Source organism: Salmo salar, chromosome 01 (assembly GCF_965601325.2).
Source record: "Salmo salar chromosome 01, fSalSal1, whole genome shotgun sequence".
NCBI lineage: Eukaryota > Metazoa > Chordata > Actinopteri > Salmoniformes > Salmonidae > Salmo > Salmo salar.
In genome coordinates, this window is record NC_138291.1 from 142703047 (window position 1) to 142720107 (window position 17061).

At 41.5% G+C, this 17061-nt stretch overlaps 2 protein-coding genes and 3 non-coding genes across 6 annotated transcripts in view; all 5 read right to left on the reverse strand.

The window, feature by feature from the left end:
* Positions 1–1210: 1210 nt before the first annotated feature.
* rpl17 (ribosomal protein L17) lies at positions 1211–7521 on the reverse strand. Of its 2 annotated transcripts, none has more exons than XM_014129469.3 (7): positions 7432–7521; positions 6916–6965; positions 6625–6665; positions 6186–6320; positions 5638–5736; positions 1662–1853; positions 1211–1289 (listed from the first exon to the last, which is right to left on the reverse strand). In XM_014129469.3, exons 2-7 carry the CDS (start codon positions 6953–6955, stop codon positions 1242–1244), a joined length of 555 nt encoding a protein of 184 aa, XP_013984944.1. In that variant the 5' UTR covers positions 6956–6965; positions 7432–7521; the 3' UTR covers positions 1211–1241. The 2 variants fall into 2 exon arrangements, with proteins under 2 accessions (XP_013984944.1, XP_013984952.1); XM_014129477.2 differs by lacking the exon at positions 7432–7521 and adding an exon at positions 7394–7412.
* On the reverse strand, positions 1379–1448 carry LOC123726810 (small nucleolar RNA SNORD58). Its single transcript, XR_006758961.1, has one exon. It is a non-coding gene; the product is annotated as a small nucleolar RNA SNORD58 (small nucleolar RNA).
* LOC123726811 (small nucleolar RNA SNORD58) lies at positions 5850–5919 on the reverse strand. The gene has a single exon (XR_006758963.1). It is a non-coding gene; the product is annotated as a small nucleolar RNA SNORD58 (small nucleolar RNA).
* Positions 6755–6824, reverse strand: LOC123726812 (small nucleolar RNA SNORD58). Its single transcript, XR_006758964.1, has one exon. It is a non-coding gene; the product is annotated as a small nucleolar RNA SNORD58 (small nucleolar RNA).
* A 4678-nt stretch (positions 7522–12199) lies between the features above and the next one.
* Positions 12200–17061, reverse strand: part of LOC106563686 (malignant fibrous histiocytoma-amplified sequence 1 homolog) — a 32097-nt gene continuing 27235 nt past the window's right edge. The window contains exons 2-3 of the mRNA XM_014129491.3: positions 13611–13951; positions 12200–13406 (exon numbers count right to left, since the gene is read on the reverse strand). Of these exons, the coding sequence (XP_013984966.1) occupies positions 13821–13951 (131 nt within the window). The 3' untranslated portion in view covers positions 12200–13406; positions 13611–13820. The remainder of the gene's footprint in view (positions 13407–13610; positions 13952–17061) is intronic.

A 17061-nucleotide genomic window follows, 5' to 3' on the forward strand; every position in this document is an offset into this window, starting at 1 on the left:
TTTTCCCCCACAAAAAGGCTATTACGACAGAAATACTCCTTAGCAACCCCCTTCCCCCGACGACCCTGCAGTTGAAGCTGTATGTGGAGGTCCTGGTAGGATTAAAAGTACATAACCTGCAACAACTTTAGACCAAGGGAGAGTATTTCCTCACAAACTACATCACCTTGAATCAGTATTTGAAAATCAGTTTTTTCAATTTTCACCTAAAATTACCAACCCAAATCTAACTGCCTGTAGCTCAGGACCTGAAGCAAGGATATGCATATTCTTGATACCATTTGAAAGGAAACACTTAAGTTTGTGGAAATATGAAATTAATGTAGGAGAATAACAAACATTGGATCTGGTAGAAGATAAAACATAACATGCATTTTCTATTTTTTGTTGTTCCATCTTTGAAATGCAAGAGTACGCCATTATATCACTTAGGAGTCCAGGCACAATTTAGATTTTGGCCACTAGACAGCAGCACTGTATATGCAAAGTTTTAGATTGATCCAATGAACCATTGTATTACTGTTCAGTCTGCCAAAATGTGCCAAATAAGTCAATTGATACATTTAAGTACATAACTTCAGAGAACATACAAATATATGGTAATACATTTAAGTTCACACACTCTCAGTAATGTCATAAATGATGGATAATTAGCTTCCCTATAGAAAATACACCATAGCTGGAGATCACGTAGAGGTTAAAATGTTTAAACCTTTGATGTCGTCGAGTAGAAATGTTTAACACATTTTTTCTATTAAACATAAAAACACCTTCCCACTGATAATGTTCTAGAAATAATGACAATGAGGTTGAAATGTCATGTGCACTAATCTGAAATGTAATCCTCAAAGCACATTGTGGCCTAGCACTTCCATTTTTACATAAATCCCTTTGCCCCTCATATGAAAGACAGCATTGGAGTCACAGGCGGCAAGAGCTTGATTTTACAATGTACATACTGATGTGAATAATAGATCTCTCTTAAAGCTAGAACATGATCAGTTCGGCGTGTGAGATCTCAATAAGTAACCCAAATAACCTGTCTCACCTGCAACTTTTTAACAGCATTGCCCTTAGGATACAGGATTCATGACTATCTATTTGGGTCGTATCAAATCCGAAGCCTTTAGATGGATTAAAGCCAACTTTACATGACCAGTAGGGATTTCATAATACTAATGAAGAAGCATGAAAAGACAGAGACATTGCATTTTGGTACGAATGGTTCCATTTAATTTACATTACTCCCGTGCCATGAGTTTCTGCTTCTTCAGCTTCTTCTGAGAAACCTGCAGGACAAAGAAATTGTATTAGACCAACATACACCATACTAATTCTCATAGGGACAGAATGATGTAGAGTTAAATGCAAGTGTGTGGTTGCTCAGCCTCATTCATATTTATTTTCATGGGTAATCCAAAGGTGTCCTAAGAAAGTCATCATTGCAACCATTTCATACACACTTATGTGAAAGGTCTGATAAGATTTAATGAGTAATGCCAGAAGAATAGTAAACAATTTTGTTCCAGTCTACAGAGCTCTTGTTCAATAAGAGCTTGTACCTTCTAATCACACTGCTTTTACATGGGAAATATGGGGACAAGTGCATATTTTCAGGAAGATACCAAGCAGTCTTCTGCGAAAGGCGTTGGCATGCATACCTTTTTCTTAGTGGCGACTTCCTCCTCTGGTTTGGGAACGATCTGCTCCTTCTCTGTGAGGATCATCTCAATGTGGCATGGGGAGCTCATGTAGGGGTTGATGCGACCGTGGGCACGGTATGTGCGTCTGCGCATCTTGGGGGCCTTGTTCACCTGGATGTGCTCGATCACCAGGGAGTCTACATCTAGACCCTGTCAGAAAAGACAAAGATTAAACCGGTTAGCAAGTCAAATAATCCACATACATGGCCAGTTGTCTGTGGGATACAGTACTTAACCTTGACACTTGTGGGAATTGGCCTATACGTATAGGGCTAAATTACAATGTTTCTCACAAAAGAAATATGAAAAGTACATGCAAAGTAGCAAGACAGAATGCAGTTTATTAGGCTACAAACGAAATAAGCGATGAACTTCACACGGTGGTGAAAGTGCACAGTGATTAATGCTCCTTTCCAGGAAATAGAGGGTCCTCTTCTGGAGATATACTCGAGGCGTGGCTGCTTCTGACAAAAAAATAATCTCATTCTTGTCCATAATAATCTCATGCAGGCCATCCTACCCGCACGTATCTGCGAGCTGTCAGCTAGAGCCTACGTGCCAAGACCAGATTGGGCACAGTCACAATATAACTTTTCTTGTTTTTGACAAAACCATTTCACTTGTATTTATATCTATGTGCACTAGGTCATCACTCACAGCCTTTTATCCGCAACAGGTCAATTTGATGGAAACATCTCTGGAGGGAAAATGCAGATATTGTTTTTATGCAGATTTGAGAATATCTGCATAAAAATCTGTCGCCAATTAGATAGGAACCTAGCTTATGAAGTACTTTGAGCTATCCTAGCTGTGCCGTTGAACTAGAGCAGGCACACTTGTAGTGGTTTCTTTTGGAACACAACAACGGTCCATTATAAGTCCCAATCTGGGTCAGGTGGGCATGATTTGAAAGCTTGTTCCATTGCCAACATGACTCGCTAAGTAATAAAATACAATTTTACAGTGTTACCCTTTTACAAGGTAATTCAGAGAAACTGGTGGGCATACAGTGAATTCAGAAAGTATTGAGACCATCACAAGTTCCAAATGTGTTACATTACAGCCTTATTCTAAAATTGATTAAATTGCCCCCCCCCCCCCCCCCCAAATCTACACACAATACCCCATAATGACAAAGCAAAAACAGGTGCCATTTTTGCAAATTGATTAAAAATAAAACTGAAATCTCACATTTAAATTAGTATTCAGACCCTTCACTCAGTACTTTGTTGAAGCACCTTTGGCAGCAATTACAGCCTCGAGTCTTCTTGGGTATGACGCTACAAGCTTGGCACATGTATTTGGGAGTTTCTCCCATTCTTCTCTCAAGCTCTGTCAGGTTGGATGGGGAGCGTTGCTGCACAGCTATTTTCAGGTCTCTCCAGAGATGATCGGTCAGGTTCAAGCCCGAGTTCTGGCTGGGCCAATCAAGGCCATTGAGAGACTTGTCCCGAAGCCATTCCTGCATTGTCTTGGCTGTGTGCTTAGGATCATTGTCCTGTTGGAAGGTGAACCTTTGCCCCAGTCTGAGGTCCTGAGTGCACTGGAGCAGGTTTTCATCAAGGCTTTCTGCACTTTGCTCCGTTCATCTTTCCCCCACAATCCTGACTAGTCTCCCAGTCCTTGCCACTGAAAAACATCCCCACAGCATGATGCTGCCGCCATGCTTCACTGTAGGGATAGTACTGGCCAGGTGATGAGCGGTGCCTAGTTTCCTCCAGACGTGACGCTTGACATTCAGGTCAAATAGTTCAATTTTGGTCTGGCCAGTCTCCCATAAAGGTCTGATTGGTGGAGTGCTGCAGAAATGGATGTCCTTCTGGAAGGTCCTCCCGAGCTCTGTCAGTGACCACCGGGTTTTAGACAGCTCCCTTCTCCCCCGATTGGCCAAGCAGCCAGCTCTAGGAAGATTATTGGTGGTTACAAACTTCTTCCATTTAAGAATGATGTAGGCCACTGTTCTTGGGGACCTTCAATGCTGCAGAAATGTTTTGGTACCCTTCCCAAGATCTGTGCCTCGACATAATCCTCAACTGTGGGACCTTAGACAGGTGTGTGCCTTTCCAAATCATGCCCAATCAACTTAATTTACCACAGGTGGACTCCAATCAAGTTGTAGAAACATCAGGGATGATCAATGGAAACAGGATGCACCCAAGCGCTAAAAACCTGTTTTCGCGTTGTCATTATGGGGTATTATGTGTAGATTCATAAGGGGGAAAAAAGCGAATCCATTTCAGAGTAAGGCTGTAACGTAACTAAATGTGGAAAAAGTGAAGGGGTCTGAATACTTCACGAATGCACTGTAGAAAGGAGTCATGCGTGCATTCAGGTGCGTGTGCTGCAGCGAATTTAGTTAATTCTGTTCAAAGACACGTCATCTTTGTAACTTTACAGCTAATAGTGATCATAAACGTTGACACTATATGACATGTGTTTTATGATTTGGACATGTGAAGTGCACATTTGGACATCTGTTTGGCTTCCGACATCAAAGCGGTATTTATTATAATCCTCAACATCTCATCTGTCAAAATACGTAGTCATCTTAGTTTACAGCAATTCCTTCGTTCAAGCAAAATTTGCAAAAGTTCCTCAAACAGCGGGAGGGATGGAGCAACTTGTCATTCGTGGTGCTCAAGTTCAGAACGGCCATCAGTCAAAACCCATACAGAGCTGTGAAGCGCAGAGCCAGAACTCTGACATGTATCACACGTCACTGTACAGCCAGAACTCTGACATGTATCACACATCACTGTACAACCAGAACTCTGACATGTATCGCACGTCACTGTACAACCAGAACTCTGACATGTATCACACGTCACTGTACAGCCAGAACTCTGACATGTATCACACGTCACTGTACAACCAGAACTCTGACATGTATCACACGTCACTGTACAGCCAGAACTCTGACATGTATCGCACGTCACTGTACAACCAGAACTCTGACATGTATCGCACGTCACTGTACAGCCAGAACTCTGACATGTATCACACGTCACTGTACAACCAGAACTCTGACATGTATCGCACGTCACTGTACAACCAGAACTCTGACATGTATCGCACGTCACTGTACAGCCAGAACTCTGACATGTATCGCACGTCACTGTACAGCCAGAACTCTGACATGTATCGCACGTCACTGTACAGCCAGAACTCTGACATGTATCGCACGTCACTGTACAGCCAGAACTCTGACATGTATCGCACGTCACTGTACAACCATAACTCTGACATGTATCGCACGTCACTGTACAACCAGAACTCTGACATGTATCGCACGTCACTGTACAGCCAGAACTCTGACATGTATCGCACGTCACTGTACAACCAGAACTCTGACATGTATCGCACGTCACTGTACAACCAGAACTCTGACATGTATCGCACGTCACTGTACAACCAGAACTCTGACATGTATCACACGTCACTACGTTCCAATTTAGGGGCGTATCAGCACACAAATCTAATTCTTTACACTCATACAAGTGTTGAAAATGGCAAAGCTAGAATCCTTAATGACTACATCAATTTTAGGATTAATAATATGTACTCATTGATTCGGGAAGAAAATAACTTCTAAATGCCTCATGAGCTAAATTCAACTGTTGTACCCCCATCAGAACCCACAATAAGCTTGTTATAGTCCAATGTTTGAAAAAGTATATTAAACAAATACTATAGCCTCAAAACATGGTTGAAACCAACGCTTATATCATAGATGTCAGTCCATGCATTCAAAGCTCTCGCTTCGAATTTGAGAGGGTTAACATTTCAGGCTCATCCCGCAGCTTTTGACCAAAACAATCTTCTCGATGAAGGATTCCAGCTTTAAATGATATTGTTCATACAAGCATCATGGTGGCTCCGATGTCATTTTTCATGCCACGATAAGAGGCAGGCCTAACAAAAATACCAACCTTACCTTAAGCTCAGCGTTGCTCTCAGCGTTCTTCAGCATGTGGAGAAGGAACTCCGCACTCTTCTTGGGCCAGCGGCCCTGTGTCCAATCAAACTGCTTGGCCTGCAGAGGAACAATTGGGTCAGTGGTGTGCATACAAGACTGGGCCAGAATAGGTGCCCTAATTTCTGGTCAACATTGGGGAAAATGTATGTAGACATAAGCGCAAGTGTGTGGTTGCTCAGCCTCGTTCATATTTACTTTCATAGGTAATCCAAAGGTGTCCTAAGAAAGTCATCATTGCAACCATTTCATACAGACATGCATTAAAACTATAAGTGTAAGGTCTAATAAGCCAGAAAGATTTTAAGTCATTTTATGCCCCTCTCCAAAGCCCATGTTTAACAAATGTATTATTATTTATTTTTAAGATCCCTTTCATACCTGCTAATCCCAATACTTTTATTTGGGAAATATAATAAAGCGTAGACATTGTCAGAAGATAACCAACCAAAGTCCCCTATACACATTTAAATTGAGGCTAGGGTAAATGTAACTGAACTGGCATTTACCTGGGCACACCTGCTGACACCCCCATTGTAGCGACGGAAGGGAACACACTGGTGCTTGACGGTAACATCCTTCAGGTACTTGGTGGCCTTGCGGATGTGCATGCCTTTGATGGTCTGAGCTGTCTCACGGGTGTTCTGATGGGAAACAAACAAGAAGCATCCATATACTGTAGTAGCTAGCTATATCAATAACAGATTGTTATAACTGTCTTGATAGGTATGAATGCAAAATGCTCAGTTATGTCAGATATTGTCACATTTGATTCCAAAGGTCTCCAAAGTTCTCATCATAGCAAAGCATCATACTTTTCAGAAGCACACATTTATGACTACCAATACATATCAACCAACAGCAACTAACTCCCACACTGATACAACTACAGTAGACAAAATGTCTGAAAGCAACTTCTCATGCGAATCAGAAAAGAGAACACCTTACCTTGAAGTGAACCCGGAGATTTGAGCCCCTCGACTTGCATGCTTCAGAAGAAAATACAGAAATGATCAGTGAGGTCAAAACACAGAAATAACGTTACATGGTGAATAAACCATTTGTGTGTACATGTGTGGTTGCTCAGCCTCGTTCATATTTATTTTCATGGGTAATCTAAAGGTGTCCTAAGAAAGTCATCATTACAACCATGGGTAAGTCTAATAAGCTAGCTAGTTAGTTAACTTGCATTAGCTAGCTAATGAATAAACCCAGGGCAACAATCACATCGGTACTCACACTTAGTCGGGTTCTCAGGGTCGAGCGAGTAGCGGACCATTTTCAGAGATCTGCAAAAGATAAACGGGTTGTTAACTAGCTAACTAAAACTAGTCGGAGAACGTGTTAGTGTGTTGCTTGACTGAGAAACAAGTCAGACATCTTGGAGGATGAGCTACGTGTTAGTTGATCGCTAGCAAACGTTAAACCAGCAACGGTAGGGTAATTACAACACAAGACATCGAGCAAATCACATACGACTACATAACTGGGACTATGTATTTCATCAAGACCCATTCGTAGGGCCGGGGTCGAAATTATGGTCATGGTTTCGTTAGCAATGCTAAAAGTGGCTTGGGACCAAGCAAATTACAAATATGACTTTTGGTGAAAATAGTCACCGATACACATTTGGACGCCGACGTTTCTAAGTAGTGGTTTAAATACATGTAAATTGAACATTTAAGAGTCGGGATGCCATAGATATTAAAGCGATTACATGGATTCTCGGCCGCAGTTGTATATCGTCTCACTTACTTTCTAAGGCCGCGGAAGGGAAGAGGTAGGAAGAAGCATTCTGGGAGTGGAAATCGTTGAATGTCGTCTCGCGAGATATTCAGAGATCTTTCAACGGGATTAGGTGTTCTTCTTTGGTGTAATTTCTGACAGGCATTTATTCCAATAGAAAGAGTTTACCGCCACCTTTTGTATTACAAATATATTGCATTCTCGTTTTGAACAAGCACTGTGAAACGTTTATGTACTAGATGCACTGGCGGACTTAACATTAGGCAGAAGAGGCCTCACGTTATCAAGGGGCCTCATGAGTTGGGCATAAAAAAAACTCGTCTGAAGGTAAACCGATACCGGGCTGAAAAATGAATGGAATTGAATAGGGAATTTCGTCGTAAAAAGTTATCAAATCAAATTGTATTGGTCACATACACATGGTTATCAGATGTTAATGCAAAGGTAGCGAAATGCTTGTGCTTCTAGTTCCGACCATGCAGTAATATCTAACAAGTAATCTAACAATTTCACAACAACTACCTTTTACACACAAGTGTAAAGGAATGAATAAGAATATGTACATAAAAATATATGGATGAGCGATGGCCGAACTGCATTGGCAAGATGCAGTAGATGGTATAGAGTACAGTATATACATATGAGATGAGTAATGTAAGGTATGTAAACATTATATAAAGTGGCATTGTTTAAAGTCCCTAGTGATACCATTTACTACATCCATTTATTACATATAGGGGTAATTCCACGATAAAACAACATTCAGAGCTTTCTTATGCTGATTGTATCTCTCAGATATAGGACAGGTACTTCAAAACATACTTCCTTTTGTTCCTTCTGTTTTTCCATGTATGAATCTGTTATTCAATGAATTTCTATGGACTAAGGGGTAAGGCCAAATGTTTCATAAAATATATATTTTTTTATATTTACAGGTATTGCTAAAATATCCTTGGTATGAAAATCTTAAAACAATTCCATATGTTACATGCCATGTTGTGTTGCTACCATGTTGTTATCATGTGTTGCTGCCATGCTATGTTGTTGTCTTAGGTCTTTCTTTTTGTAGTATTGTGTTGTCTCTTGTCGTGTTTTGTCCTATATTTTTATTTCATTTATTTAAATGTTTAATCCCAGACCCCGCCCGCGCAGGAGGCCTTTTGACTTTTAGTACGCCGTCATTGTAAATAAGAATTTGTTCTAAACTGACTTGCCTAGTTAAATAAAGGTTCAATAAAATAAAATAGTAGAAAACACAGACCTAGGCCCTTAGACTCTAAGGGGATACAATACGCATTTCTTTAGTAAAAAGACAGGTGCTGCTGATAATACTGCCATTTTCACCGAGGCAGAGGACATGTATGTGTAGCCCATGTACTTGGTGCTGTCAGATACATGGGCTACATACTGTATAGTAAGACAGAGGGGCGCTGCTACGTTCGCTCGGATGCTTTCTCCAGTGAGATAGTTTCAGCCACTTGCGAATTGAAGGAAAGTTGGCAAGTGCACAATGCTGTTCGGAATTTGGAATTATTTTGGATGAACTTGCAAGGGTAACTTACTTTTTTAAGTGATTTGTTTGACAATCAGATGAAAACATCATGACTGGTTCTGTTCATGGCACATTAAAAGGTAATACATTATTATAGTTAAATTACGTCTTTACTCTCAATCCTCTGCCTGAGCCCTCCAAATCACTAAGTCGCCCCCTGACTAGATGGGCTCAAAGAGCAGGAAAATGATGTTCTCTGACTATTTCAAGTACAGTACCACCATCCACAGAGACATATTATTGTCTCCCATGATTAAATCGGGGAGGGGACTGTGCATCTGTCTCTGTCCGTTAGTGCGTTTGTACATTAGTCACACGTGATATCTCAGACTGCACTGGCCAGATTTTGACGAAACTTGGGTGAATGATGGGTCTTGCCATAGAGATCCAGCATTTACTAAAATACACTGATTGGCCAGATGGTGGTACTATAACAAGATATTTAAAATGATTTGAAAGGTCACGCCCCTCACCCCGTTTGACCTAAAGTCATGAAGTTCAATACATAGCCCCCTCTCCTCACAAGGAACAAAGTTGCCTCAGTGAGCCATAAGGTCCGCCATGATGGATTTTTTATTTTGTAAAAAACACTTAAACGCTACTCTTCTGGCACCAAATAATCGATCTGCACTAAACTTGATTATGTGGTATCTATGGACAAAGGTCTCTCAACGCAATATTTTACAGACTAGTACCTAAAACAACATGGCCGCAATCGACCAATAAACATTCCAGTTGGTGTGGTCTGGCACATAAATGCATATAAATCAGTCAAGGATTTTCGTTTTGTCAAAATAATTGGTACACATCTTGCAAACACTGTCAAGACTCAGTACACAAAAGAACATTAATATCAACCACACAGTGGCGCTATAATGGGCACATGTTTATATCGCTTGATCTGTTTGACTCAGAGTGCTGAAATTTGGCACACATTCTCAGGGATACGAGTCTAGCTATCCCACGTGATATATCAAACACCACTAGCCCGATTTTGACGACACTTGGGTGAATGATGCGTCTTGCCAAGGGGCTCCATCACTTAGACAATTACACTGATTGGCCCAAGGGGTGCTGCATCATTCGTGGGGGGACGACAGGTTTACTGTTGCCTTTAAAAAAATATATTTTGGTTTCTGTTTTTCAGTTAGAGCAATATAAGCATAAAGGACCAATAGTCTAGTATTTTGATGGGATCATATACTGTAAGTAATTCAATGATTAACCCCCACGATGAAATCGGGGAGGTAGCTGTGCATCTGTCTCCGTTCTTTAGTACGTTTGTACGTTAGTCACGTGATATCTCAGCCAGCACCAGGTGGATTTTGATGAAACTGATGCATCTTGCCATAGAGATCTGGCATTTACTCAATTCCACTGATTGGTACAAGGCGGGGGCTACAAGGTGGGGGGCTGCATCATTCGTGGGGGACAACATCCTTCCTGTTGCCTTGTTTTTCATAAACCACACATTTCTCTAACTACCTTTATATGTATTTAATACAAGATCATGTTCTTGTACTGGAGTTTTTGCAGTGGTGTAAAGTACTTAAGTAAAAATACTTCAAAGTACTATTTTAGTAGTTTTTTGGGGTTATCTGTACTTTACTTTACTATTTATATTTTTGAGAACTTTTACTTTTAATCCACTACATTCCTAAAGAAAATAGTGTACTTGTTACTCCATACATTTTCCCTGACACTCAAAAGTACTTGAATGCTGGGTTTCCGAGTGGTGCAATGGTCTAAGGCACTGCATCTCAGTGCAAGAGGCACCACTACAGTTCCTGGTTCAAATCCAAGCGGTATCACATCTGGCTGTGATTGGGAGTCCCATAGGGTGGTGCACAATTGGCCCAGCATCGTTTGGGTTTGGCCAGGGTAGGCTGTCATTGTAAATAAGAATTTGTTCTTAACTGACTTGCCTAGTTAAAATAAAAATGCTTAGCAGGAAAATGGTACAATTCATGCACTTATTAAGAGAACATGCCTCTGATCTGGTGAACTTGCTAAACACAAATGCTTCATTATGTTGGAGTGTGCCCCTGGATATCTGTAAATTAAAAAAAAAAATTGAACATTGTGCTGTCTGGTTAATTTAAGGAATTTGAAATCATTTAGACTTTTACTAGTAGTATTTTACTGGGTGACTTCTACTCAAGTCATTTTGTATTAAGGAATCTTTTACTCAAGTATGATAATTGGGTACCTTTTCCACCACTGAGTTTTTGGGACCACTCATCTCCACCTCAAATGATTAGGTGTGCTGCTGAGGTCTGTTTTATCACTGGAGGGGCTAATCATTCAAATGTTTGTAGGAGTCTCTGGTTTTGTGTTGCTGCTACCTTGGTTAACAGTCAACATTGGACCAGCTGTAATGTAAGTAACTGATAAACAAGAGAGCTCCTTTGTATCAGAAAGTGCTGTGAACTAGTCTGTGAAATTCAGATTGTAAAATAGATGGTCTATGCAGCATGTTATATTTTTTCCCTTGATTCTAGACTGTCTCGATCACCTATATGTGTTCAGGGCATATGTTGTTGTTGTTGTGTGGAATACCTCACCTTAACAGCACAATATCCTGTATCTCATCCCCTCTTCTCTTGTTGCCCTAGCTAGAACATTATTGATCTCTGACCTGATCGGTCTGCAGTGGAGGTGCCCCCTCTAAGTAGATCTAATGTAGATTATAGATTAGGAGGTTCAAAAATGGCAGGTCATCTTTTTTTTTTTTACTCTAGTCAATCTAATCTGTGTAATATCCTTGCGTTCTGTCCTGGACTGGGAGTCCAGGTCAGGAACGTGACCTCAGCTAATTAAACTGGGAGTGTGTAGTTGGCCGAGATGAGAGTGGTCATTCAATATAATATATGCCGTTTAGTAGACGGTTTTATTCTAAACGACATAGTCGTGCGCATACACTTGAAAATATTGGGTCGTCCTGGGAACTGAACCCACCTTCATGGCGTTGCAACTAAGCGCCCATGCTCTACTGCTAGAGCAGTTTTACTAAGAGAGCGCGTACAGAGACTCCACTCCTGACTTTAGTCAATAAAACATGTGATATACACTGTGCTGGGAGACAGTTTGCTGCCATCAGTCATGACTAATTGGCCTCTATGTAAAGTCATTTAAACACAGCGACCAATGGCAAAGTATCTTTCCCATAAAGATGTATAATCAGTATTAGTGTGTAGAGAAAGACAAATGAAAAAGACAACGTGGTCATATTTAAACCAGTAGTTGGTTTATTTTGTATTTGGTGTTTTTTTTATGTTGTGTTGTGAGACAGTTTGATCTGCTACTTATAAAATTGTATGTAGCCTATACGCTCACAATGGCTAAGTGAGCCATGCACAACGTTGCACTGCAAATAATGTTGAAAGAGGGTGGTAACAACTTGTCAATATACAAAAATAAAGATATTATATACAAAAGTTATAAACTTTTTTCTTGCGTGTTTTAAACATATTGCAGCATCTCCCCCATACCAGTGAAAAACATCTTGAAATAAATTCCTCTATTCCAACATAACCAAAGATAGTGTTATGAAGACTTCAAAGTCAATACTACAGACATCTTCTTCGGTTTCCTTTAGAGAACATGATCATCTTTTATTTACACACAATGATCATTTTTGAACGAGTCTAAAGTGAAACTGAGTACTTTTCTTACTAAAGCTGAAATGGCAAAATCACAAATACATCACTCAATAGTCAGGATATGCTACAATGAAACAAGTCCAGCTGAAGTGGAATTTCCTTGGCATAAACAGTCCACTGACTTCACATAATATGTCATTCCAGCATTTACTTCATACGATACATCTGCCCCTTTGCAAGCTAAAGCAAAGGTTAAGGTCCGTTCATGGGTAACGTGTGTTGTGTTCTTTAAGAGTAGGTGGTGTTCATGTGTTTGGCTATACAAGACTGTATTTGGTTGACAGACATAGAAACAGACAGGCGGATAGACCCCACAACTGTCGGTCATAGCATGATATAGTAGGAGGTTCAGTCAGTTCTCTTTCCTATGTTCTTCAAATCACAGCCTTTACACGTGGACAGGAAAATGAGCATAAATGGGAAATTAGAATGGGGTAGCAGTCCAGCCAAGAGGTTTCCAACATTTCATGATGCCACTAAGTAGTAAAGAGAGATATCCATCCAAGTCTTTGCCCCCTCATCTCTCGATTGTTTAATTGATAGCGTGGATAGATAGTTGATACGGTGGATTTCCTGTGTTTCGTCTTGGTTAGGTTGTAGGCAGAGGTTTGTCATAGATCTGGAGGGCAGCGTGGAGTAAGAGAGTTGGAAAAGACACTGCTTGTTGATGGGTCTTAAAAACGACCAAGGTGAAGGTTTGCTTTCAGCCAAAGTCCTGTAATAATGGTATTTGTCATCATAGTGAGGCAGTGTAAGAACAGTTGGATAACCTGCAAATAAAAAAAAAAAGACAAAGAATATAACATACTCTTACTTATATACTTTGTGATATGTAGTACAGCTTCACTATCATCAATGCCATCAGGAATATTCAATTACAGGTTTGATGTCGATCCATTTACACAGTTTATAGAAGCTTCTAAGCGTCTAACCCTCTAGTTACCAACCTATGACTCTTTCTGGAAGATACTTACAGTTATGAGCTCTACTGCATCCACCTGACGGTGCATATCTCTGTGACCTTGCATGGCTGTGTCCAGTCTGGCTGCTTCCTGGGTGGGTTGAGGGGATTCAGAGGGAGAGCTGGGGTGTGGGGTTCAGACTCAGGTGTGCAGCAGGTGTTGGCTAGAGAGTCGGGCGTGAGGGTACAGTCAGACAGGACAGTAGAGGCCAGGCCGCAGGGCTCATTTGAGACAGGGGCTGACCACAGTGGGCGTAGGTGGGTAAACCAGCGCCACGTCGACCCGCTCCAAACCATTCTTTGGGCAGATTATCTCAGTCAGCCCCTCAGGGCGCGGCTGGCTTAGAAGCTCACCTAAGAAAGAGCAAGACAGGGGGAGGGGGAGAGTTAGTTTAAAAATAATACTCAAATTATCCAACCGACAGAGATTATTTCTCCAATGATATCAGGATATAGTGGATTTTGTACAGGATCCAAAATTGATGTTTTGCCAAGATTTGAGCTGTAACAAAATTATTCTTTATTTGTCCACTAGATGGCAATTTCACTGCATTACCACTGATTGCCAGATCCTGCTACAGAGACAAATAACTGCATGTTCATTTCCCTTGAGACCTCTGGAGTGGAGGGCTCCAACAGGCTTTGTTTAATAGCTGCAGATCCCCTCATATTCAAAGGATGTGTCCTCGTCAGCAAAATCACAAGGTACTGGCAGTGTGTTGGGGAATGTATGTTAGTGAGAGAAAGAGCTTGTGCGTGTATGCCTGCGTGTGTTTGAATATGCGCGTGCATGTGAACGTGCATGGGTGTTTATCACCACATGTTCTGTAACCAAGGCCGTTTCCTGACTATCAGCACAGAACAGGCTGTACGTCACTTTATGTCCTTCTAATTATGGGAAAAACAAAAACGCCCCATTTGTCTCACTAACAGGCCATCTGCAGGCCTTTAACCACTGTGTTGTGTGATCGTGAATGTACAGAAAAACATGCCTGAACTTCGTTCTCTATCCAGGACCACTTCATATCTAACGAGCAATATGTAAAAACAGGCTTCAGGCTGTTGGTAGATTTACACATCATCTTCTAGAAAACTAAACCTTAATTATTACCCTTAAAGCCTTAGTTTGTTTGAATGGAGGGATCGATGCAGAACATCTTTGAAAGACCTCTTTCTGTTTTCAGAACAATAGCAGGAAACAGAGCAGGTGCAGCACGAACAGAATCAGAAACACAGCTAAAGGTAAAAACAAACATCCCAATTCTCCTTCATTCTCCGCTGCATCCTTAATGGAAAGAGGCTGTGGTTCTAAAAGTCCTGTGTGGCACAGCCAGGGTTCCTCCAAATGCTGTCAGCCAGTTCGCAACTAACAGGGCATGTTGGGATGCTGTGCGTAGGTCTGTTTGTGATGATGGCGGGGTATCGGTCCGATTTGAGGCAGGCAGAAACAATGAGTTGTTACATCATCCGTCACCGAATAAGATTACGGTCATCCTGTCTGGCTGGCTGGCTGCCTGCCTCTGACAGTAATGCAGTGCAGCACGAGACTACACCCATCAGACAGTGAGTGGGTTTAGTACATGCTCTGTCTGTACACAGACAGACAGTCTGACCACACACTGCTACTATAGCCAACTGGATAATGTACTCACATAGTGCTTGGAAGTCCATGAGACAAACAGTGGTTAAATCCCATCAGTAGTACTATGTCACTACATTCTCTATCATTAATGGTTATATTATAACATTTCTGTTGTGTGATATAAAGGCAAGCCCAATCAATATGTTAGGGGGGGGGGGGGGAGAGATAGATGTTGCATGCTACTTTGACAGAATCATCTATACTCACTGGCTTGTACCATGCTCAGAGCTCACATGATTTGAATGGTTTAGCTGTAAGAATGGATTAGGCCCGATGATCCTTTTCCTTGGTTAAATAATGATGCACCCCTCTTGTTTGTCTTTGTCAGTCTGCCTAGATAGCTCACTAATATTGTACTGCCCCATCACCGGCAGGATCTGGGCTTATCTGCTATAGAAAAGATTGACCTGGTTTTACTGTGTGTACCTCATATCGTCATGACCTGCTGGATCAACACTGTTCAGCTCCAGTACCGTCTCCTAGGCTGTGTCTGTGTGACCATGACTGTCACCATGCTGTAAAACTAAAACCCTCGTAGCAACCCTATCCAAAAGTCAATGGGGTTTTTTGTTACCAAGGATATGGCTAATTTGTTACCATGGTTGATATTTGCTCTGGTCTTGGTATATCTAATCATTTCAAGCGCTGTTCATTTCTCTGTGTGTCTTAGTCCTGAAAACTTAGTTCACACAGATTTTCTTCCCTACACTCAACACAATGTATAGGATTCATCCCAATGCCTGTTCTTCCCTCAGGCTACTGCTCTACACACCCAATCTAATAGCCTGTCCTTAGCAGCACTTAACCCATTGATTTTCTCTTCTCATCGGGACAAAGGAGGGGGTCCAACTAGCATGCTGGAGTTGTTTAGCACCGGAAACAGACAGACTGGAATAAAGGTTAAGAACTCATGGTATTTTTTGTCCTGGTAAAAAAGGTGTGATTTTTACAGTATTGTGCTTGTAGTGCTGCTGTTCACTGCAATACAGTCGGAATGTATAACATCACAGTTTTGCTATACAGGATGTCCTGACGTGATGTATTAGCGGTTCATTCCTGAGAATGTTGCTGGCACCAGATCGCTCTGTGTGGAAACAGTGGGGAGTCTGTTACAGGAAGTATACGTGCTGAATCACACAGCCAGTTAGTTATCTCTGCCGCTCCCCTCATCTGGGTCAGAGTCAGACAGAGGACAGTAAAAACGCTCACTCCAGTCTCACCTCCTTCACTGCTCACTGGGTGTAGGCTAGTCATACAGTATGCAGATGGACAGAGGACTCTGTTGGCCCTGACATCAAGGACTAGGAATGTGCTATTCGCCTCCACTCCCCCCTCCTCACAATAGCATCAGAAAGCAGGTAGGATAATGAGCATGTACATTCCTGTGCTGCTGCCCTGCTGGGCTTGATCTTCTGCCAGGCTGTCCATTTCTGCTCTTTTCCCTCTCCACTGAACTCTACCACCATAAAAGGAAAACTGCTATTTCTCCAGGCTTGCTAGAAGAAAAAATACAAAAAAATATTTTTATTTTTTTCCTGTTTCCAAGAATGTCCCAGTAGGATGTTGGATGTGTTTGGAAAAACACAGGAGGAGTCTAGCTGAGAATGTCCACGTCTGGTCTTTCCACAATGGACTCAGTCCTTCGCTTCCCTTTTTTACCCGGCTTTAGGCATCATTGGAAAGAGAGGGAGAGAGGCAAAGAGGGGTTGGGTTCATTTCAAAGAAGGCTATTGACAATGATCGATAACAACGCACACTCAGAGGGATGGAGGAGGGGCATGTGAACACATGAAAGGGCCTGGTTTCTGAGGGTGTCGGACTC

Bases quoted from the DNA above. Each gene is read 5' to 3' on its own strand.
- rpl17 (XM_014129469.3), bottom strand. From the start codon at position 6,955: ATGGTCCGCTACTCGCTCGACCCTGAGAACCCGACTAAGT. The intron at 6,321-6,624 runs GTAAGGTGTTCT...GTTTCCCATCAG, and splicing joins ATCTCCGGGTTCACTTCAAG to AACACCCGTGAGACAGCTCA. The intron at 1,290-1,661 runs GTATGCATGCCA...TTTGTCCTGCAG, and splicing joins AAGTCGCCACTAAGAAAAAG to GTTTCTCAGAAGAAGCTGAA.